General features: G+C 43.0%; 2 protein-coding genes across 2 annotated transcripts in view; both read left to right on the forward strand.

The window, feature by feature from the left end:
- Positions 1–10,263, forward strand: part of LOC308293218 (protein NLRC3-like) — a gene marked incomplete at both ends in the record, with an annotated part of 58,837 nt that extends 48,574 nt beyond the window's left edge. Inside the window, one exon of the mRNA XM_080735654.1 lies at positions 10,163–10,263. Coding sequence (XP_080591780.1) covers positions 10,163–10,263 — 101 coding nt within the window. The remainder of the gene's footprint in view (positions 1–10,162) is intronic.
- A 431-nt stretch (positions 10,264–10,694) lies between these two features.
- LOC308293220 (protein NLRC3-like) overlaps positions 10,695–24,630 on the forward strand; it is a gene marked incomplete at both ends in the record, with an annotated part of 62,112 nt that continues 48,176 nt past the window's right edge. Inside the window, one exon of the mRNA XM_080735656.1 lies at positions 10,695–10,801. Within this exon, the coding sequence (XP_080591782.1) occupies positions 10,695–10,801 (107 nt within the window). The remainder of the gene's footprint in view (positions 10,802–24,630) is intronic.

Here is a 24,630-nt window from a genome sequence, read left to right on the forward strand (position 1 = left end):
TCACTTGTAATTGAGTGAAAACTGCTGTTTGGACGCCCTCTAGTGTCTGTTAGCAGAAGTACTTCATATGATGTCTGATCATGGATGTCATGTTGTTGTTTTTAGATGTTTGAATAGTTTTATTTTTACACTAGATTTAAATTCATGGATGCACTGGCTGTCTGTGGCTCTGTTTTGGTCTCATATGTACTGTATTGTGTTTACTAAACATTTTAAGTAACTAAGTACATTTACTTAAGTACTGTACTGTGCTTAAGGATAATTATTAGGTATTTGTACTTTACCTGAGTATTTCCAATTTCCAACAGGCCTACTTTTACTTCTGCTCCACAACATCTCAGACCAAATATTGTACTTTTACTCCACTACATTTATATTGAAACTTTAGTTACTTTGTAGATTTGGATTATTATTACAAAGCATCCATCCATTGATAAGCACTTAATATTTAGTGTTGATATATTTGTGGAGATACAGGCCTTAAACAAGGAGCTCCAAACACTTTGTTGGGCTCAAAACAAAATGAGATCCAGGCTTTTTGCAATCAGAGCTCCGAACAAATCTCTCCTGAAACTCACAACCAGTGGTGGAAAAAGTAGAAAACTCACATTATTTACTCTAAGTAAAAATATCAATACCACAATGTAGACATAGAAACAGACTGTCAGTGATGCCAACATACATTAAGGAGCTCTTAATACATTAAAGGGATACTTCACTTCAAAAAAAAACCTTTTGGTCATTTTACCATCTAATCAGGCTTTTATGAACACCCTGAACAGATTTTAATATGCTTCATTCAATATTTAGATATTTGATGTAAATGTTATCAGGAGGCTTGATCCAGAGCCGCTCCACATACACACCCATTGTAACTTCAATCTCCATTTTAATCATGCTAGATTCATCAAAAACACACATTATTTTTTCTGTTGACTCATACTACCCTCCTAATACATTCGATAACGTTTTTCATTTAATTTTAATAATTCTTTGGGAAAAATTTAAAAATAATAATACAACAATTAATTATTTAAAAAAAATATCTGCCTGCTCACGTATTAGGAGGGTATTATGAATCACCCCAAAAAAAAAGAATGGGTGTTTTTGATGAATCTAGCATGGTTAAAATGGAGTTTGAAGTTACAATGGGTGTGTATGTGGAGAGGCCATGGGCCTGGAGGGCCTGGTAACATTTACATCAAATATCAAAATATTGAATGAAGCAAATTAAAATCTGTTCATGGTGTTCATAAAAGCCTGATTAGACGATAAAATGACCAAAAGTTTTTTTGAAAGTGGAATATCCGCATCAGCGCCCACACCCTAGGTGGGGTCGGCGATAGGGCCTTTCTGTGTGGAGTTTGCATGTTCTCCCCGTATCTCCTAGGGTTGATACCCTCACAAAAACATGCAGTAATCCTGGTCTCAATAATGCCTCCCCCTGGCCAGCCAGGGCGCTTGATGGGGGGGAAAGGAACTGGTTGGAATAACGTGTTCCTTCCACACACTACGTCCATCCCGGGGAAATCCCCCCTGTCAGGTGAAAAGAAACAACTTGGACTACTCATGCAATTGAAGGAAGCATGAGGTCAGTCCGTTGTCTCCCCAGGCGCGGCAGAGGGAGAGCAGAGCCCAGGATTACATAGGCAATTGGAACTGGGTGAAAATGGGTTGCAAAATCGTGGGATAAAAATGATTGAAGAAAAAAAAAGAAAGTGGAATATCCCTTTAATCATACTAAATTGAAACCATTTTATTTGTGTGTGTGTGTGTGTGTGTGTGTGTGTGTGTGTGTGTGTGTGTGTGTGTGTGTGTGTGTGTGTGTGTGTGTGCGCGCGCGCGTGTGCGCACGTGCGTGTGTGTAAAAGTAACACAGTAACAGTAAAAAAAGATGCAAATTGCAACTGTAGATAATTTTTCACATGTTGAATCTAGAGTTGCAACAGCAACCATTGCCAACCCATGCATGTGTAGCACTGGCCCTTTAAGGGTAGTGCATATGAGGGGCAGCCATGTTTGAGGCCTCCTGTTTGGCCAGAAGCCATGAGACTGCAGCAACAGCAATCAGGTAAATAAACATTCAACTTGCACTGTCAATTGTAACTTGTGTTGTATCCCAAACTGTTTAGGCCATGACACCCAAAATAAACATATTTGAACTGGGGACCCCCAAAATAAACATATTTGAACTGGGGACCCCCAAAATAAACATATTTGAACTGGGGACCCCCAAAATAGACATATTTGAACTGGGGACCCTCAAACTAAACATATTTCAACTGGGGACCCCCAAAATAGACATATTTGAACTGGGGACGCCCACAATGAACATATTTCACCTGGGGACCCCCACATTAAACATATTTGAACTGGGGACCCCCACATTAAACATATTTGAACTGGGGACCCCCACATTAAACATATTTGAACTGGGGACCCCCACATTAAACATATTTGAACTGGGGACCCCCACATTAAACATATTTGAACTGGGGACCCCCACATTAAACATATTTGAACTGGGGACCCCCACATTAAACATATTTGAACTGGGGACCCCCACATTAAACATATTTGAACTGGGGACCGCCACCCTGACAAGCACTTGGAAGTGTAGCTTTTACATTTAGTTGGACTCAGTTCCACAGTTACATATATTGTGAAAATAGTCGATCTACAAGCTCACAACACCTCGCACTGCAAGGCCTTGTAGATCGGCTATTTTCACAACGTTTGCCTCTTCCTTATGTAATATTTGACAGTTTGGCCAGTTTGGCATTAACTTGCTGCTCTTTTAAACATCGCTGAACTAAGCAACTGCCAAATTGTCCTTACCTTTTAACGTGGGCACGTGCGCGCATCGCACCCAATCTGTGCATGTATCATCTACCAGCGGTGTAGATCCGACCACAGCTTTCGAATAAAACAATCCCATTGGAAAAAGACGTATCCGTTGGCAGGCTGTATTTGTCACTGTTTACACAAAAACTAATGTAAAAGGCCGAGCTGTGCACTATGGTCCTGTGTGTCACGTTTGTGCACATAGCAGACGATATACCCTGTATACACATATACTGTATGTTGGATTATTTACTGTTGAGTGAGAAACTTGGACATTAAGCTAATCATCTGGGGACCCCCACAAAATAATGTGTGGACCCCACTGGGGGTCCACCGGCCCCAAGTTTGGGAACCACTGGGGAATGGATTTTAAGAGGGTTTTTGACACAGGGATATATAGTGTTTATCCTCTGTATTTCAGAGGGGGGAGAGAGATGAAGCAGGGACCCCTTAGCAGAGAGAGAGATGAAGCAGGGACCCCTTAGCAGAGAGAGAGATGAAGCAGGGACCCCTTAGCAGAGAGAGAGATGAAGCAGGGACCCCTTAGCAGAAAGAGAGATGAAGCAGGGACCCCTTAGCAGAGAGAGATGAAGCAGGGACCCCTTAGCAGAGAGAGATGAAGCAGGGACCCCTTAGCAGAGAGATGAAGCAGGGACCCCTTAGCAGAGAGAGAGATGAAGCAGGGACCCCTTAGCAGAGAGAGAGATGAAGCAGGGACCCCTTAGCAGAGAGAGATGAAGCAGGGACCCCTTAGCAGAGAGAGAGATGAAGCAGGGACCCCTTAGCAGAGAGAGAGATGAAGCAGGGACCCCTTAGCAGAGAGAGAGATGAAGCAGGGACCCCCACTACATGTTGTATATAATTGTGTTGCAGATTATGCTCATAGATTTCTTAGACAGCTTAGACATGTTTGACAGCCTGTCATCATGTAGGAGTAATGGGTATTTTCAGACATTTAACCACTTGAACCGTCAAATACTTTAGTCTGCTCTTCTTTTTCCCTCTACAAACCTCTTGGCCTAAAATAGCTGATCTACAAGCTTACAACGCCTCGCAGCACGAGGCGTTGTAAGCTTGTAGATCTGCTATCTTTGGCTAATATTCCACTCAGAGTCAGACTAGGGATGCTAGGGTTCAAGTGCATGGTTAATGTAAAAAACATGATGCTACAGTATCACACAAAGATTTGGCGCCCCCCTGAAGTAACTCTGAGGACCCCCTAGGGGTCCCGGACCCCCTGTTGAAGACCCCTGATGTACAGTATACGTATTGGCTGCCTGTAGTAACTCTGAGGACCCCCTAGGGGTCCCGGACCCCCTGTTGAAGACCCCTGATGTACAGTATACGTACTGGCTGCCTGTCCATTTTACAATTGATTTGAAGGTCCTTTTATTTGCTTTTAAATCTTTAAACAGGCTGCACCTCACTGAGCTGCTGGAACCATACTGTACACCCTAGCAGCTCATTTACACGGCGAAATATGTATTCTTTAGACACAATATGCCGGCAATTTCTTTGTTACTATTTACACCAGCCCCCATAAGTCACATCTGCCCATGAAAGATTGCGGTGCATCTTGGAAATGGGCTTATTGTGTCTAGAAACTAGACCAGGTCAACCTGGTTGTGCCAGACCCCCTGTCTGTCATCATCATTTATGACATCATGCCTTTTGTAGGCATGTCATCATCATGTCATCATCATATATACCCTTTATATAGAAAACCCGGACAGACAGACCGACATTTGCTTATGTAGGCCTACCCATTTCATGGGTCTGGCAAATACATAATTAGCCAAATCAAAATGGTTAAAATCACTAAAATGATAGAAAGAAGTAAACGATTTTAACACTCATCTTTTCTTTTCTCTGTCCTTTAACAACATCAAACTCACCAACATTACGGTTGTATATACAGTATGTAACAAGGTTACTATTATAGTTTTATTTTCAGGGTTGAAATTACACCAAATCCTACTTACTTTCTAATGTTCTATTCCAACTGTGTAAATACCTGTACTGTCACTTTAAGACTCACTGCTTTTCAGTGCATGGATTCACTGAGAGGAGGGTTTGTGTGTAGCTGAACCTGTGTACTTGGAGGACTGCATACTCACACAGTGTGTGTATTTATTTTATGACTGAACAGCGCCACCAAACCACTGCCAGTGAAACTGCAACCAGCAGCTACATGTGGTCTGTGTCCCTCTTTCAACACCACCACCACAACACAACAACCAGCAGCTACCTGTGGTCTGTGTCCCTCTTTCAACACCACCACCACAACACAACAACCAGCAGCTACCTGTGGTCTGTGTCCCTCTTTCAACAACACCACCACAACACAACAACCAGCAGCTACCTGTGGTCTGTGTCCCTCTTTCAACACCACCACAACACAACACAACAACCAGCAGCTACCTGTGGTCTGTGACCCTCTTTCAACACCACCACCACAACACAACAACCAGCAGCTACCTGTGGTCTGTGTCCCTCTTTCAACAACACCACCACCACAACACAACAACCAGCAGCTACCTGTGGTCTGTGTCCCTCTTTCAACACCACCACCACAACACAACAACCAGCAGCTACCTGTGGTCTGTGACCCTCTTTCAACACCACCACAACACAACAACCAGCAGCTACCTGTGGTCTGTGTCCCTCTTTCAACACCACCACCACAACACAACAACCAGCAGCTACCTGTGGTCTGTGTCCCTCTTTCAACACCACCACCACAACACAACAACCAGCAGCTACCTTAGCCCTAGAATGTCTCCAATGTTCGGTCGATTGACACTCCGTGAATCCCTCAAATCTGGAGCCATAGACCGCTCCCATAGCGCGGCGGTTAGCAACTAATCTGCGCGGCACTAAAGTGCTGCGCGCTACTTGTGTACTCACCCAATAATTAATTCCTCAGCCTGGGAGAAAGATATTGTCCTGTAGTGTCATATCCATTTGAAAGTTCTGGCTGAAAACGTGTACTTCATAAGATATATCTCCACTTATCACGAGCCAACACGGACGACTTACACGACCGGGCGAGGGGCCCGGAATGACTGCTGGACTGAATATATGGGAACATCCGCTGATCGTCACAAACGTCATCACAAATTGACAGGTGCGCTGACATTTGATCATGGGCACCAATTGAGACGTGCCACTGGTGGTTTTGCGTAAGCCGAGTTAATAAAACAAGCACCCCATTCACAGGCAACCCCTCTCACAATAAACGCTCCTCAGACCGGGCTATTGTGTGTCTGTCGTGTGCATTTATTAAAATAAAACATTTAGAAGTTATAGAACTTTATTTTTCACATCCAAATATCATTTCACATCATGCCACTCACAGATGAAGATTTTGAAAATTTGCTTTTGAGTATTAATTTTCCTTTTCAATTAAAAAACGAACAAAAGCTTATAATTAAATCTTTGTTAAAGGGTCAGGATGTTTTGGCCATTTTACCCACTGGATTTGGGAAAAGTGCCTGTTTTGGGCTTGTTGGTCAATTAATGGACAAGGTAGGTTTAGCCTATAACATACAATTATGAGTGAGTCATTTTAACTGGTATCAACATATAATCTAAACTATGCAACATCTAAAAGCTACATCCAGGTAGTGAGCACTACATGCTCATTATAAGCCCTCTTAAGGCACTGATGTCAGATCAGGTGACACATTGGACAGAGCTTGGGGTTCCAGCTGCAGCCACCCATAGTGACATCCCACAAGACATCAAACTTTGTGAGTAAACTATACAACCTTTATGCCTCTGTTCTAATACGGATTGATTGATGTACTAATGGAAATTACTAATTTTGTCACAGAGATTCTTGCTGGAAACATAAAGATGCTTTTCATCTCCCCTGAGAGCATGTTTGTGGACCCTTGGTGGGACTGGTTGAAGAGCAAAAGAAAACAAATATGTCTTGTCACTGTAGATGAGGCTCACTGCATCACTTTATGGTATAGTGCAATATGCTTAATATACCGTAATCTTTTTCATTTTTGATCAAGTAATGAAATAAGTAAACAAAAACAAACAAATGCCACAAAATCATTTTAATTTCAATAAAGATATTCCACATTAAGTGGCTAATTTTCACATACGGTAGCCCACATTGTTTAGGCTATTTGACAGATGAATAACAAAATAATGTACTAACATCCTTACTGTGGAATCTTTTTTTGTTATTTGATATTTTTAGGGGAGACACATTTAGAGAGGCATATTTGAGAGTGCCAGAGGTCACAAGTATCCTCAAATGCCCTGTGTTGATGCTTACCGCCACTGCCACACAGGAGATGGCTGATGACATCATCCATCGGATGCATGTTGAGAAGGAATCGGTGCTAACTGTATCAGTCAGCTGTAACAGGTATATCTAGTTAATTGTGTTTCCCATAGGTAATAGGATCACTACATAAAGTATAATTTACAACACACAGTAAGTAAGTAGCCTTGGGAAGCAACGGTTTCTGAGCCATGTGGTCAGGAGCCTATCTCCTATTTATGTAGCGTGATCCAGCTTGTACAAATATACATCCCCTGGACATGACGCTAGTATGACACTGGGACTTACCCCTAATCCACCCCGTAGTGCTTAGTGCCTAGCAGGGAGTACCAGGGTACCATTTTTATAGTCTTTGGTATGACTCGGCCAGGGATTTAACCCCAACCTGCCAATCTCAGGGCGGACACATTCTTACAAGGCCACTGACCTGCAACACACAATATATACAATGTCATTTTCATCATAGCCTACAATATTATGACAATTCTTTTCCAGGCCAAACATCCATATAACTGTCCAGGGAACCACTGGTACAAACATAGCTGCAGAGGTTGGATGGCTGGTGCAGGATTTTTATAATTGAGATTTAGTGTCTAGATTGGTTCTGAAGATGATATATGACTACAAAGTATATTTCCTTATGTCTTACAGATCCATGTCAAAATTGACACAAGCCTTTGGCATGTTTAAGGAGAGCCTTGGCAGTGCTATGTGTCATATTGATGAAAAAAAAAAGAAACACATCTCCTAGTGGATATGTTTCATAGCCACACATCCCCTAGAAAAAAGGAAGAAATCCTTGCCACATTTGCCACACAAAAGAGCCCCTTAAGATGTGTGCTGGCCACTGTAGCATTTGGGTTAGGGGTTGATATAGGGGATGTGAGGCATGTGTTGTCCACTGGGGGGCCATCTAATGACCTCCTGTCATACTGGCAGGAGGTAGGAAGGTGTGCACCAGATGGTTTGCCAGGAAAAGCACACATGTACGTCTACCCAGGGTCAGTGATTAAGGGCCACATAAAGCCTTGTATGCTGTCCCTGGTGGATCAGTACAGGCAGAAACGCTGTCTCCGTAAGAGGGTCCTTGACCATCTTTTTATCAAGGGCACAAACAAGTCAGTTACACATGATGTGTGCATGATGCCAGGCTGCTGCAGTGTGTGTGACAATATAGAAACAGTGACAGACACAGAGAAAATGGTTCATTAAACCCAATTCCAAAGCTCTACAAGGCATGTTTTCTTTTTTTTTTCTTTTTTATCTGGTTAAGAATATTTTCCATCAAGAAATTAAACTGTTAACGGTCTATTTTATTTTTTGTTTGTTTGTGGTTGGTTGGTTATTCACATTACTTATGGATACAGTAAGTATCATACTCATGTTACACGTAATTCTTCTGGTCCCACAGATCAATTTCAAATGCCAGGCGTTTTATAGATTTCCCCAGTTTCTCTGGCTTTGTGATGGACTGTGGGTACGTGAATGTATCGTAGCCCTTGTGGTGTCGTCCCGGTATAAAAGAGAATAGGGCATCCTCTCTATATTCCTCAACAAAGGTAACAATGTCTGATTTAATGCATGGAGAGTTGTTACTGTGGGAGGAAGAGAACTGGCCTATGCCCGAGGACAGGAACAATTGTTCGAAGGCTTTCCCAAATGGCCCAGACATTTCTGCACACCTTGCCACCTGCTCAGCAGTATAGCGGCCCGGGTCCACTTGAGAGTTTCTGAGAGAAAAAAGCAACAACATCATTGTAAGTTGGCTGTGTACTTTATAATCTGTTAACTGGCAAAGAGCACTATGTTAATAGATACCTTTGAATTCATTGTTCATAAATTCATTAACCAGGTCTAAGGGGATATTCTTCCCAGGCCCACCACTTAGGTTGGCCACTCTGCCCCACACCATCTCCATGGCAAGCCGATCGGGCAAATAACCCTCAATTCCTAATGGACAACATAAACCAAGGCATAACAAATTGTAAAGACATTAACCACTATAGATGTTAATTGCATCATACTGCAATCACATTGTTACCAATGATCATTATACCAGTTAGCATTCTGTGGCCAAGTATGAAGTACTTGTGATGTTTTTTTTGCCAGAATGACAGAAGGTCATGCTTCCAGAGTTGCATCAAAGCTGGTCCATCACCCTCTGGGACACAATCCTGCCTGGCCATGTGGCAAAGGCCCCTCCACATCAGTGCCTTGGTATAGGTCAGAACTTTGTCCTGACCTTGATGTGCGCACTCTGGTGAGCAGTACCATTCACCTTTTAGTGGAAATGCAAAAGATTAGTCCAAGTAAGACACATAATATTTTGTATTAAGATCATAATGTCAGTAAGTGGTTTCATTGAGGATGAACCTCTATAGAGGTCAAGCAATAGACACAGTTAATACACTATAATACCCTCAGTTTTCTTCCGCTCCTCAGGCCTCAAACAGCGGATGTGGTACCACTCATTGTGGAGGCATTGGTCTCAGAGATGGCACTGTACCATGGTGCCTCCTTTTTTTATGGCATGTGCAGTATATGTAGTCTACACTGTCCTCACATATGGAACTACAGAACCAATCCCCTTCTGGCGCAGACGGCAGATCAGTACAGGCCAAGTGGGTCCATATGTGAGGACAGTTGTAGTTGCAGCACAGTAGCATTTCTCCGCCTTTCTCTGTTGAGGAAACGGAACAGGCTTGTCCAATCACACACAACTTGTCTCAGATCTGAAGTATCTGTCTTTAATATAATGTGTATTATTCACATTTATCTTCACCATGTGTGGCCTTTGTCTATGTACAACAAAGTGCACCAACAACGTAAAAGAGCCTCCAAATGAGACTTTCCAGTTTGGCAAGCCACGATTTGACCACAATTGCACTTTTGGTGATTAAATGTTCTTTACCTTCCTGGCAATGACAGAAAGGATAGGTCTGTTGGTTGCCACTATCTTTTTGGGCAATTGCTGCCACCAGCTCAATCTCCTCCTGTTTAGGTGCCAACCAACAGAACTACACCACCTTTTCTGCGAGGTCATGGAGCCATTGCAGTTGGTCAGCAGCCAGGTCAAAATCTGGGACATTGGCATCTGCCCGTTCAATGCCCAGTAAACTGCCTGCATAAGCTGTAATGTAGGCAGAGCAACTGAACTGAAAATGAAAGAGATGAATTATTAAAACCTACCAGCTGACAATACAGTACATACAAGCATATTTATTTAATAGGAGATCTTACCACCATCATGTCTGCAGCATGTTGGAAGTTTTTCTTCACCTCCTTTTTTAATGACCTGTGGTCAAAAGCAATCTTGAGCTGAGCAAGTGTGCCCCGTGCTGCCATGCTTTTGTCAGAGTACAGAAGGTCAAAATCATCCTGTAGAAGAAAATGACAGAAGCATATTCTACATGTGATACAAACTAGATGTGATAACATGGATGGTAATACTTGAAAATAACATTTGATCTACCTGCAGAAGGAGCATTTCTTTGTGAAAGTCTTGAGGAGCTTCAACAAGCCCCTCAAGCCTTTCTACTGGGGTGTTATGGGTGACCCTTGTGTGGTGGGCTTCTGTCATGTGTTCGATGCTCAAGCCATCCCCACAGCAGAGCACAGGGAATGGCTTGCCATCTATGATGGGGACATGCTTGTGTAAGGCATCCATCATTTCCATAACCCCAGGAAGAGAGCTGGGATTTGTCTCTATGACACCCAGGTTCACCTAGAGGTGGAATTAATGGAACATTTCATCATATCATTTCAAGAATGGTCTTTTATCTTCCAATTATATAGTGAAATAATGTGAGTGACGTTGCTTACTAGTTCACTTTTTTGTCGATATAAATGGTCAATGTGGCGAATGACCAACTTTTGGACAGGCTGCAAGGCTGACAGGTTGTCTGCCAGCACACGCATGACCAAGATGGTCATCCTCTGTTTGATGGCACTGTTATTTTTATTTTATTTTGTATCTCTGCAACTGTAGAGCTTACTTTTATTGAGTATTGTGTATCTGTAAAGCACTCTGTGCATTCGTGCTGTGAAGATGTGCTATATAAATAAAGTTCATTCATTCATTCATTCATTCATTCATGTAATCCTACAAGCAACAGCTTATTAGCAGACCCAGATTCACGTGAATTGTTAACAATAGAATGATTAAGATTTATATTTAACATATCTGCCAAGATAAAATATATGACTTATTCCAGGGACCTACCTCCTTTGATGGTAAGATGTGGTAGGGGGACACTTCCATTGCCTTCATTCCAGATCCAGTTAACTGGCTGAAAGACACCTTGTTCAGGTGGGCAAATGAAAGCGCCCATAGGAGGACCTTATTGCCTGGGCTGTCCCTTCTGTGGTGCTTTTCTTGCACATATATCTGCAATGAATTATCATATTATTATTGTAATTTCTTGGTGGATAATTATATTGTCTTATGATGCAGCACTTAGTTAAGCTATATGTCTGAACAATGAATTGGAAGCATAACTGTAACATTCACCTGAACATTGTCCCAAGTCAGGGAAAATGGCAGCACTTTCTCAGCTGAAGGATCCTTGTGTCTGAAAGTGGAAAAATAGTTCCAATCCTGAACACACATATACTGTGTGTGTGTGTGTGTGTGTGTGTGTGTGTGTGTGTGTGTGTGTGTGTGTGTGTGTGTGTGTGTGTGTGTGTATATATTCTCACCTCTATTTTGTCCTTCCAGACTTTTAATCGTGTGTCAAGACCCTTTCGCAGATCATCGATGAGGCGCCTAGATGCTGGTTTGGACTGGCAGACACCCAGGGAGTTGAGGGTTTGAAATACTTTCCCTGGGCACCCCTGTTTCCACATCGATAATGCTATGCAGCCCTGAACAAAGACAACCTTTGGAACAAAAGTGTTTATTTGCTTTTATGCATCAATGAAAACGTACAAACATCTTGTCGGCAAATAAACGAAAGTGAACCTTTGACATGCATGCTGTGTTTTGCATGATTGCAAGTGCCATGCCTTTCCTCTTGTTCACAAAGGCCTCAGCTTCCTCCTCTGTTTGAATACTGAAACAATAGAAATGTCTGGAATTAAGGGACGCTTCATATTTTGATTCACCCTGGGTGCATTTTCTACTTATCAACCAACGATGGAAGGGTTGGAAATAGCACAAGGGTTCCACATATTGTAACTATATTTTATGGTAGTAATTATATTGTGAATGAAATGATTCTGTTGCTACATGTATATGTTGTATCATACCGTCTACATCTAAGACGTCCAACAGATCTGTGGGACCTGATGCTTTCAGGGGAAGGAAACATGCAATTAACCCTGCAAGGCCCAGCGTTGCTTTTTGGCAACGTTTTTTAAATCATTTTTAAAAAAATGTTATAGTTAGTTTTCCTGTTCTTTTTTCACATTAACATCACCATTAAATCCTATTGTTTAGTATTACAATGCCATTGGCCAAGATATTTGCATATAAATACCCCCCCACAGAGGCTGACATTCACACCTCCCAGAGAAGTTGAAATTCCAGCGTCTGGACGAACAACATCTCACTTTTTAACTGAAGCTATTCCTCACTAAAACATAAGTAAAGTGCCTGTAATATTTTTTTTCGTGATCATTAGAATGTCTAGAACACGTGCATATGTTAATATTCTGAAAAATATCCCCAAAATGCTAATTAGAGCATGATTTATGATTTATGATTTATGGCTATAAAACCTTACAAAAACATTATTAATTTTTTAACATTACATTTTCCTGTGATTAGGCCTGCTACAACACCATCTGATTTTTTATTTATTTTTTGACCGGTAGAAATTCATTCGGGCCTTGCAGGGTTAAGGCACGTGTTTGTAACAGGGGCCTTTATGGAAAGCCACCCCATTGTGTCCTCCCAGGAGAACGTTTCACCCCATTGTGTCCTCCCAGGAGAACGTTTCACCCCATTGTGTCCTCCCAGGAGAACGTTTCACCCCATTGTGTCCTCCCAGGAGAACGTTTCACCACATTGTGTCCTCCCAGGAGAACGTTTCACCCCATTGTGTCCTCCCAGGAGAACGTTTCACCCCATTGTGTCCTCCCAGGAGAACGTTTCACCCCATTGTGTCCTCCCAGGAGAACGTTTCACCACATTGTGTCCTCCCAGGAGAACGTTTCACCCCATTGTGTCCTCCCAGGAGAACGTTTCACCCCATTGTGTCCTCCCAGGAGAACGTTTCACCCCATTGTGTCCTCCCAGGAGAACGTTTCACCCCATTGTGTCCTCCCAGGAGAACGTTTCACCCCATTGTGTCCTCCCAGGAGAACGTTTCACCCCATTGTGTCCTCCCAGGAGAACGTTTCACCACATTGTGTCCTCCCAGGAGAACGTTTCACCCCATTGTGTCCTCCCAGGAGAACGTTTCCACCACATTGTGTCCTCCCAGGAGAACGTTTCACCCCATTGTGTCCTCCCAGGAGAACCTTTCACCCCATTGTGTCCTCCCAGGAGAACGTTCCACCCCATTGTGTCCTCCCAGGAGAACGTTTCACCCCATTGTGTCCTCCCAGGAGAACGTTTCACCACATTGTGTCCTCCCAGGAGAACGTTTCACCCCATTGTGTCCTCCCAGGAGAACCTTTCACCCCATTGTGTCCTCCCAGGAGAACGTTTCACCCCATTGTGTCCTCCCAGGAGAACGTTTCACCCCATTGTGTCCTCCCAGGAGAACGTTTCACCCCATTGTGTCCTCCCAGGAGAACGTTTCACCCCATTGTGTCCTCCCAGGAGAACGTTTCACCCCATTGTGTCCTCCCAGGAGAACGTTTCACCCCATTGTGTCCTCCCAGGAGAACGTTTCACCCCATTGTGTCCTCCCAGGAGAACGTTTCACCCCATTGTGTCCTCCCAGGAGAACGTTTCACCCCATTGTGTCCTCCCAGGAGAACCTTTCCAGATTCTCCACAGAGGGTTTTTTTTCGCAGGGGACTATCTTTGTCCTGGACCATTGCTTTTCTCTGAAAACCAAACAAGATTGAAAATAAGATAATATCACAGATAGAAATGTATTTGCTTCAGACATTTTAGTAGAGCCCTTTGTGAATAAATATGAACGAGATAGATAATGTGACCCAAAACAGATCAATTGGTAAAAGTAAATAGGATTAATTACCTCTTGGCTAAGTGCCTTGCAAACCACCTGCAGCATGGACTTTCTGGCCATGGTGGTAAAGAGAGCCTTCATTGCTTTTAAGTATTGGCGATGTTTTAAATAGGCAATGGCTTGGCCAACGGTAGTTTCTTTTCCTGTTTTAATAGACACTCTCCGTTGCTTTAGGGGCCGGACAGTAGTAGAGGTGGCAGAAGACCCAGTGTCTGGGTTTGAAGGATGGGTTCTTTTTCTCCCTGGGCCCTTTGGAACAGTGTTCCTCCTTAACTGGCGTTCACATGTATAACATATGAATGTGTGGCTCACTGGATCCAGATCTGGAAAAACTATTCCCACAGTCCTTGGACTGGCAATGGATTCTAAATTTGTCCTTTTGAACCCCTTTCTTTTCTTTAGAAATGTTGTGTTGCAAATGCAACATTCAGATGCACTCATTTTCACAAATAAGGATTGTACACCTATATAATACAGGTGTACACCTCTAAAACTGAGGTAGTTAAAAGTAAAAAACAATATAATAATAATAATAATAATAATGACAAAAAATAGGTATAATATATATAAGTTGTATACAAATCTACATAGACTTGATTTTTCAATCTCTTAGTTAGCTTTTTAGTTTCTGGATGACCAAACCTTTCTCAGTTCTCAACAGACGCCAAAGTGCGTTTGGGATGCGAGAGAGGTTGCCTGTGAATGGGGTGCTTGTTTTATCAACTCGGCTTACGCAAAACCACCAGTGGCACGTCTCAATTGGTGCCCATGGCATGATCAAATGTCAGCGCACCTGTCAATTTGTGATGACGTTTGTGACGATCAGCGGATGTTCCCATATATTCAGTCCAGCAGTCATTCCGGGCCCCTCGCCCGGTCGTGTAAGTCGTCCGTGTTGGCTCGTGATAAGTGGAGATATCTTACGAAGTACACGTTTTCAGCCAGAACTTTCAAATGAATATGACACTACGACACTACAGGACAATATCTTTCTCCCAGGCTGAGGAATTAATTATTGGGTGAGTACACAAGAAGCGCGCAGCACTTCAGGGCCGTGCAGATTAGTTGCTAACCGCCGCGCTATGGGAGCGTTCTATGGCTCCAGATTTGAGGGATTCACGGAGTGTCAATCGACCGAACATTGGAGACATTCTAGGGCTACAGCTACCTGTGGTCTGTGTCCCTCTTTCAACACCACCACCACAACACAACAACCAGCAGCTACCTGTGGTCTGTGTCCCTCTTTCAACACCACCACCACAACACAACAACCAGCAGCTACCTGTGGTCTGTGACCCTCTTTCAACACCACCACCACAACACAACAACCAGCAGCTACCTGTGGTCTGTGTCCCTCTTTCAACACCACCACCACAACACAACAACCAGCAGCTACCTGTGGTCTGTGTCCCTCTTTCAACACCACCACCACAACACAACAACCAGCAGCTACCTGTGGTCTGTGTCCCTCTTTCAACACCACCACCACAACACAACAACCAGCAGCTACCTGTGGTCTGTGTCCCTCTTTCAACACCACCACCACAACACAACAACCAGCAGCTACCTGTGGTCTGTGTCCCTCTTTCAACACCACCACCACAACACAACAACCAGCAGCTACCTGTGGTCTGTGTCCCTCTTTCAACACCACCACCACAACACAACAACCAGCAGCTACCTGTGGTCTGTGTCCCTCTTTCAACACCACCACCACAACACAACAACCAGCAGCTACCTGTGGTCTGTGTCCCTCTTTCAACACCACCACCACAACACAACAACCAGCAGCTACCTGTGGTCTGTGTCCCTCTTTCAACACCACCACCACAACACAACAACCAGCAGCTACCTGTGGTCTGTGTCCCTCTTTCAACACCGCCACAACACAAGGTACCCGTTACATACAGGGTATAGAAAGCTTGAATTATCCTTTCTATCTGCAAAGTGTTTGTTTCATAAAAATCCACCGTAGACATGTTATGACTGAGCTACTTTCTGTAAAGAAATTCCCTGCAGGTGATTATTTGTCTTCATATTTTTTTCTAACTGTTGGAGTTTGGAAGCACTTGTTTTCGATAACACGTCCCGCTGCCTCCTGCATCATATGACATTTAGAACCAGCCGCAAATTGCAATCTAAGGTTGCAATACCTCCCATAGGGATAGGGTCAATGCATGAAAACGCTTTTATTTATTTTTATTTATTTTTTTTGCTATCTGTTTTAAACAATGTCAAACTCAGTGATATTGTGGCTCTATGGAAAGCTTGAATAATCCTCTTTCTATCTGCAAAGTGTTAGTTTCAGAAAAATCCACCATAGAGAGTTACTTTCTGTCAAATCCGAGCAGACTTCGTAAGCGCTCGTCTTCTATAACGCCCTGTCCCTGCCTCCTGCATCATGTGACATTTAGAACCAGGTGGTACACATGCAGGACCATTGAGTGATTTCCTACGAGCGCTTCCGAACTCCAACACTTAGAAAAATATTCACCTGCATGGAATTTCTTGACAGAAAGAAGCTCATGATCCTCACCACTCTCCTCAGTGCAACCACACTTGAATTAGAATTACACCTTTCTAGTTCCACATTTAACCTAAAGTGTTTTTTACACCCAAAGAACAATGATCACATTAGTAGTCCTGGAAACATAAAGAACAATGATCACATTAGAAGTCCTGGAAACATAAAGAAAGCATGGCTTCCACTTTTACTAAACACTTAAAGTAGCTCAACTCTACCTTTGAAATGAGCTCAGTGCGGTGCTTCTCAAACTGGGGTCCAGGGACCCCCAGGGTTCCTCCAGTGGGTTCTAAATGGACCCTTACAGGTCCATGTGTTTCCATTTATTCATTCTCCAGAACCAACCGTCTCAGTTCAGTCAGTGTGTTGGTGTTTGCATGACTTTCATCATTGACTGATTATTGTTGTGGTAACTGAAGTGCAGTTACCCAATGTGGCCACAGGGTGGCATCTCAGTGCAGCATCATGTGGTAAAAAACAGACAGTTATTGCGACCGTAGGTCGCATTTACTACCAAAACCTCCACCGGCTGTCCGTGGGTGAGTCAGTGAGTCCGTCACACTTTTGCCCTGCTCATATCTCCACAACCGTTGCCCCCATCCATGCCAAATTTGGCACACACACTCCTTGACTGCCAAACTACAACCTCCAAGGACCCCCGGAGCCCCAGGGACCCCCAGGTCCCTGGGGGACCCCCAGATGTAAAAAATGACCAAATGTGCTCACACGTCACACGTCACACTTTTTCCCTGCTAATATCTCCGCACCCGTTGACCCGATCCATGCCAGATTTTACACACACACTCCTTGCCTGCCAAACTACAACCTCCAAGGACCCCCGGAGCCCCAGGGACCCCCAGGGACCCCTGGGGGACCCCCAGATGTAAAAAATGACCAAATGTGCAAAAATGACCAAATGACCACCCCAACGGGGCTGCTCACGGGGAATTCCCGAGGACCACCGACTCCTGGTGCTCCTGAACGGATGCAAAAGTGGTGGCGCCCCCAGTGGCGGACCCCCTGCCACTGCAGCGCACATAAAATGCCGTAACTCGGGCTAGGAGCGTCCGGGAGAGCCGGGGCCGGTACCTATTCGTCCGCCAAGGCAACGCGGAGACCCCACCCCTCATTTCTCACATGGCCCTATTCTAGCGCCACCTTCAGGCCGATTTTTAAAACACATTTTTGGACACTGCTCCTACAGTTTTTGCCCTAAAATCACGAATATCACTACACAGCATGTCTACACTCATGTCATCAACATGGATCAGGAAGATTTTGGAAAAACAATTTTTTGCCCTATTTGTGGAGATAAGCCACCTACGGTCGCTTATCTCCCGATTAGGGAGTCTTACTGGTTGTAGAAGAGTCATATTTATCAGTAGTCATAACAGAGCAGTAGTACATGTATTCGTTTAACTAAATAATGTATGATCACTTTAGCATTGTTTTAATTGTTATTGATGTTATATTGTTATTATATATGAGACACTTTATAATTATGTTATCAGATTTAGTTTGTCTGTTTTTGCATGTTTTCTCTTTTTCAAAATCTTTCAAAAATAGCAGATGTAAGAGCTTGTGATGTGCTGTGAGCTTGTACATCTGCTATTTGTGAATAGCCAAAGAAGTATACACTAGGTTAAAATTATTGTGGCGCTGTATATAGCATAACATGATGTTCTAAACCATTGGTTCTCAAAGTGAGGTCCGGGGACCCCTAGGCCTCCTGGGGGGGGGGGGGGGGGGGGTTCCAGGGGGTCCCCAGGAAAAGTAGTTAACATAGCATCACAATAATTTGAACTACTTTGTCCATTTGTATGTTGGCTTAAAAGAATAGCAGATACATGTTTGAAAATATTTGAAAAATATCTGTTTAGAATCTTTAGAATAATTTTGATAATTATTTAACACAAATGCTATATTCTGGGGGTCCCTGGTCAAAATCATTTTCAGGTGGGGGTCCTTGGCCAAACATACATTTGGGGGTCCTTGGCATAAAGGTTAGAGAACCAAGGCTTAAAGGACACACCCTCATCTTACAGGATGTCATTTGTATATCGATGTGAGCAGACTTTATTTAACAGACTAAACATTTATTTTATGTTCTCTCTCTTATGCCAGTGATCAGTGATCAGTGATCAGTGATCAGTGATCATTGATCAGTGATCAGTGATCAGTGATCAGCCTCCCTGTGCCAAGGTTGGCACCGTGCCCAAGGATACTCCTGACATAGGCTTTCACTTCCTGTTGAGTCACCAGCGTTTATGGGAAATGACCTGATCTGCTGTAAACAGAGGGTGGCAGTGGCTCAGGGGTAGAGCGGCCACTTGGAAACCGGAAGTTCGATCCTGGGCTCCCCCAGAGTTGGTGTTGAAGTGTCCTCTGAACCCCCATGAGCAGGTTGATGCCTTGCATGGTTTACTCTGGCATCGCTGTATGAATGTGTGTGTGAATGGGTGAATGTAATGAATGTGTGTGTGAATGGGTGAATGTAATGAATGTGTGTGTGTGTGTGTGTGTGTGTGTGTGTGTGTGTGTGTGTGTGTGTGTGTGTGAATGGGTGAATGTAATGAATGTGTGTGTGAATGGGTGAATGTAATGAATGTGTGTGTGAATGGGTGAATGTAATGAATGTGTGTGTGAATGGGTGAATGTAATGGATGTGTGTTTGAGTGGGTGAATGTAATGAATGTGTGTGTGAATGGGTGAATGCAATGAATGAGTGTGTGAATGGGTGAATGTAATGAATGAGTGAGTGTGTGAATGGGTGAATGAATGAGTGTGTGAATGGGTGAATGTAATGAATGTGTGTGTGTGAATGGGTGAATGTAATGAATGAGTGTGTGAATGGGTGAATGTAATGAATGAGTGTGTGAATGGGTGAATGCAATGAATGTGTGTGTGAATGGGTAAATGTAATGAATATGTGTGTGTGAATGGGTGAATGTAATGAATGTGTGTGTGAATGGGTGAATGTAATGAATGTGTGTGTGTGAATGGGTGAATGTAATGAATGAGTGTGTGAATGGGTGAATGTAATGAATGAGTGTGTGAATGGGTGAATGCAATGAATGTGTGTGTGAATGGGTAAATGTAATGAATATGTGTGTGTGAATGGGTGAATGTAATGAATGTGTGTGTGAATGGGTGAATGTAATGAATGTGTGTGTGTGTGAATGGGTGGATAATGAATGTGTGTATGAATGGGTGAATGTAATGAATGTGTGAGTGAATGGGTGGATAATGAATGTGTGTATGAATGGGTGAATGTTATGAATGAGTGTGTGAATGGGTGAATGTAATGAATGTGTGTGTGTGAATGGGTGAATGTAATGAATGTGTGTGTGTGAATGGGAGAATGTAATGAATGTGTGTGTGTGTGTGTGTGTGTGTGTGTGAATGGGTGAATGTAATGAATGTGTGTGTGAATGGGTGAATGTAATGAATGTGTGTGTGAATGGGTGAATGTAATGAATGTGTGTGAATGGGTGAATGTAATGAATGTGTGTGAATGGGTGAATGTAATGAATGTGTGTGAATGGGTGAATGTAATGAATGTGTGTGAATGGGTGAATGTAATGAATGTGTGTGAATGGGTGAATGTAATGAATGTGTGTGAATGGGTGAATGTAATGAATGTGTGTGTGAATGGGTGAATGTAATGAATGTGTGTGTGAATGGGTGAATGTAATGAATGTGTGTGTGAATGGGTGAAAGTACTGCACAATCTCTGTAGAGTGCCTTGGATAAAGGCGCTGTATAATTGCACCATTCAAACACACACACACACACACACACACACACACACACACACACACACACACACACACACACACACACACACACACACACACACACACACACACAGAGAGAGCAGGGGTGGTGTTATGTTACAACAGGTTTCCAGGTTCTGCATTTTGTCATCACAAGTTTGATCAGTGGTTGAATGCTCAGTGACTCCTCCCACTGTACCTGTAGACACTCTTATAGTGTTACAGTTAAACACAGTCAACCATTTTGATACAACACCACAGAGAACCCAACATTATGGACTCCATTTTGACACCTTGGATCAAAACCTAAAGATTAATAAGTAAGTGTTTTTAATGACTTTACTAGAACTAATGTCTCTATAGTCTGGTATTAAATAGTTGATTATAGGATGTTTATACGATGACTCAGTCATAAACATTGAACGAACAAACAATGATGTATCGCTTTTTAATTATTACCTCTCCCTCGCTCTCTTTCTGACTTTCTCTCCCTCTAGCATAGCTGTAGTCTCTCTCTCTCTCTCTCTCTCTCTCATGATATCAACACCAACATATTATTGTAACGTTTTGCGCAGCGAGCTGGAATCGAACCCCAGCCTCCAGCAGGTAACAATAGAGCTAGCTCCCTTTGGAGCAGCGAGTCAGGGCGGGGTGGTGGCAACACTCAGACAGAGCTGAACATACAGGGAGGGATTAACCCTTTGTGGGGTGGGTGGGGGGTGGGGGGGGGGGGGGCATTGTTATTGTTATGATAAGGTTGCCAACCTTTCCGTATTTTGACCAAAGGCTCCCTGTAATGACCCAGGTAAAGGGAAGATGCATATATTATGTTTTCGGTTGTCCGGCCTGCCTGTTTGAGGGCAGGCACGGGGAGCGCGCGCTGGAGTGCACACGCGTGTGTGTGTGTGTGTGTGCGTGTGTGTGTGTGTGTGTGTGTGTGTGTGTGAGATTTGCTCAGGTGTGCAGGGCTGGCGGGCACATTGTTGTGTGTGTAAAAACGTGCACTGGTGGCCGTGAGTGTGAGAGAGGCGAGAGAGAGTACTTAGATTTTATTCTGAAAACAAAACAATCAATGTAAAACCTGTTCAGAGTCAGAATACAGTCTTCTGCAGCTTGTCAGAGGGTTAGCGTTAGAATGATTGATTGATTGATTGATTGATTGATTGATTGTTGTTGTGACAGTGCATTACTTTAAATCCTTTCATGCCCTTCATAAATCACTCATCTGTTTTGCATAAATGTATTAATTTGCAGTATTTGTGTCTAAACACACATGGATTCAATTAATTAATTGTTGATGAAATGTATTAATTAATTTGCAGTATGTGTGTCTCACTGCTGCAGTGCAGGACATCTCACAAAAAAACTATTGACCTTTAATGGAAAATAAAATAAAACGTGATCTCCTCCCATCCTCAAGGGGCATCGGTGGTTGGTTTGCAACTGAAAGGTTCCTGGTTCGATTCCCTGGACCGTCCGACAGAAGTCTGGATGAGGAAGTGAAGGTCTCCACTCCCCCTGCCAAACCTGAAGGACCAAGAGTTCATGTAAGAGTATTTATACTGTTAATTCTATCACATCATCTGTTATACTGTTAATTCTATCACATCATCTGTTATACTGTTAATTCTATCACATCATCTGTTATACTGTTAATTCTATCACATCATCTGTTATACTGTTAATTCTATCACATCATCTGTTATACTGTTAATTCTATCACATCTTTCTTTCTTTCTTTCTTTCTTTCTTTCTTTCAGTCATTTAGAGTGACTGACTGAAAGTTGTCTAGAAGCCTTTAGAGACCCTCCAGCCAACAACTGTGTTCACAGGGATTCTATTTCAAACTCCTAGTGCTGGATCATGGAACTGCATGAGGTCATCACAGATAGGACGGTTTATAATGCCTGGGGGGGAAGAGAGAGAGCGAGTGGGGGGGGTAGAGAGAGAGAGAGAGAGAGAGAGAGAGAGAGGGAGGGTGAGAGAGAGAGAGATACAAGGAAAACAACTGATCATGTCTACACAAGTCACAGCACGCTAGAGGAGAATGTGAATTAATCTAGAGATGTAGTTGTAGCTCACTCTGGGCCTACTGTCAGTGTTGTAGTGCTACTTTTAGAAGTGGGGGGACGCCTCATAATGCATGTGCAGCCACGTGCACGCGCATTCTAGCTCAGTTGCTTAACGCTGGTTTTTGACATTACCGAAACGAAGCGGATAAAAGCGCAGAACTTTTTTTTAGGCTCCTTTAGGACCTAACGATGGATTTTTATAAGGGTAAACATCATGGATTTTTTATGTTTACCCATATAATATCGATATCAAGTTGGGCTCCCATAGACTTTCTATACAGGAGGAAAATACCCAGAAAAGAAATCTTTAAGTAGGATGTGAGGGGTCTAACTAGGGGTTTATCATGATTCTGAATCCATTGCAAGCATTTGTTTTGCACAAAAATCTTTCCTTGGGCGAGAAATGGCCCCCCAAAACACCCAAAAAACTGTGAAAAATGATGACTCATCACTAAACCATCATTTTATGGGTCCATTTCTAGCCCAATGAAAGTTTTTTGTGCAAAACAAATGCTTGCAATGGATTCAGAATCATGACAAACCCCTAGTTAGACCCCTCACATCCTACTTAACTCATTGCATGCCAGGCCCGATAGTCCCGAGATTATTTCAATGTCTTTCCCTGCCAGGCCCGATAGTCCCGAGAATTTCCGCCATTTTGAAAACATGCAAAATCGCGAAATTGCATGTTTAACCCCCATAGCAACCCCATCTATCAAACATGGCAGCCATCTTTGTTTACATTTTAGGAAAACATAATGGCTTGTATCTCATGAATGCCTGAACGGATTTCCATTCGGATTTTTTTGTTTGAAAGCTGTGAGCAATGTGGACACACGTGGTGCATTATCTATGGGTGTGCATGATCCGTGCACTATGAATTACATGGAAGTCTATGGAGACCAGAGGCACCATAGAGTACGAAGGTATTGTTAAATGGCGGGGAATGTGTTAAAGCAGATTTTCTTTCTGGGTATTTTACTCCTGTATAGAAAATCCATGATGTTTACCCTTATAAAATCCATCGTTAGGTCCTAAAGAAGCCTAAAAAAAAGTTCTGCGCTTTTATCCGCTCCGAAACGGTAATTTCACTAAGCCATTGCACTATTCACGTTTGTGTGAGCAACAAGCATGGACACGCAGTGGCACACACTATAAAAACAGGCAGACGGTATGAAAAAAAAAACTTTTTCTGTGGTTATGTATCTATCCTACTAATAAAGGAGCAAACTCACGCTCTAACGCTCTAACGCTCACGCTCTAACGCTCTAACGCTCACGCTTATCTACGTTTATCTATTCACTCGCTTCAGCAACTGATCCCAAAGTTCACATGGTATTGGCCATTAGCATTATACCAACACTGACGGAGCCCGAATTTCATTTCTCCCAAATTAAAGCAGTTTTTTTAGCGTTTTCTTAACCACTTCTGTTGAACTCTGCTGTCTGTTGCCAGGGTTACGGTCCGTTCCTCCAGGCCATGGGATCTGTAGCCCCACACACACACACCCCTTTCTCTCACAGTTAGGAATGTTTCTCTCTCTCTCTCACACACTTTCACCGGGTGCGTTTGACATATTTTGGAGCACATATCTTCGAACGGGTAAGGTCTAGTTAATGTAATTAATGTATGGAATTAAGCAGCAACTCTACTAAATAACGGTAAGACAGAATGTAGCATGTTTATTCTGCTGGCTTTTTTTTACAAGTCCACTAAAAGTAAACTGCTGCAGAATGAATTAATTGCTGAACAGGGTTTGACCAGAGCAAATATCATTTACTTCTACTAGGCCACTGACAACAGAGGATTCCTCTTTGTACATTTGTACAACACTTGTTTTGTAGTGCGCTGCACGCGCACATCCTGACACGAGTTTTACAGATAGATCCTATAGCCCGAAGGGACAGTCAGCTGAGTCCGTGTTGTATTGGTTGTTGTTGGTTGTCAGGGCGATATCACAGGGGATCTG

Source organism: Nannobrachium achirus (assembly GCF_963921795.1).
Source record: "Nannobrachium achirus genome assembly, chromosome: 10".
Classification (NCBI taxonomy): Eukaryota; Metazoa; Chordata; class Actinopteri; order Myctophiformes; family Myctophidae; genus Nannobrachium; species Nannobrachium achirus.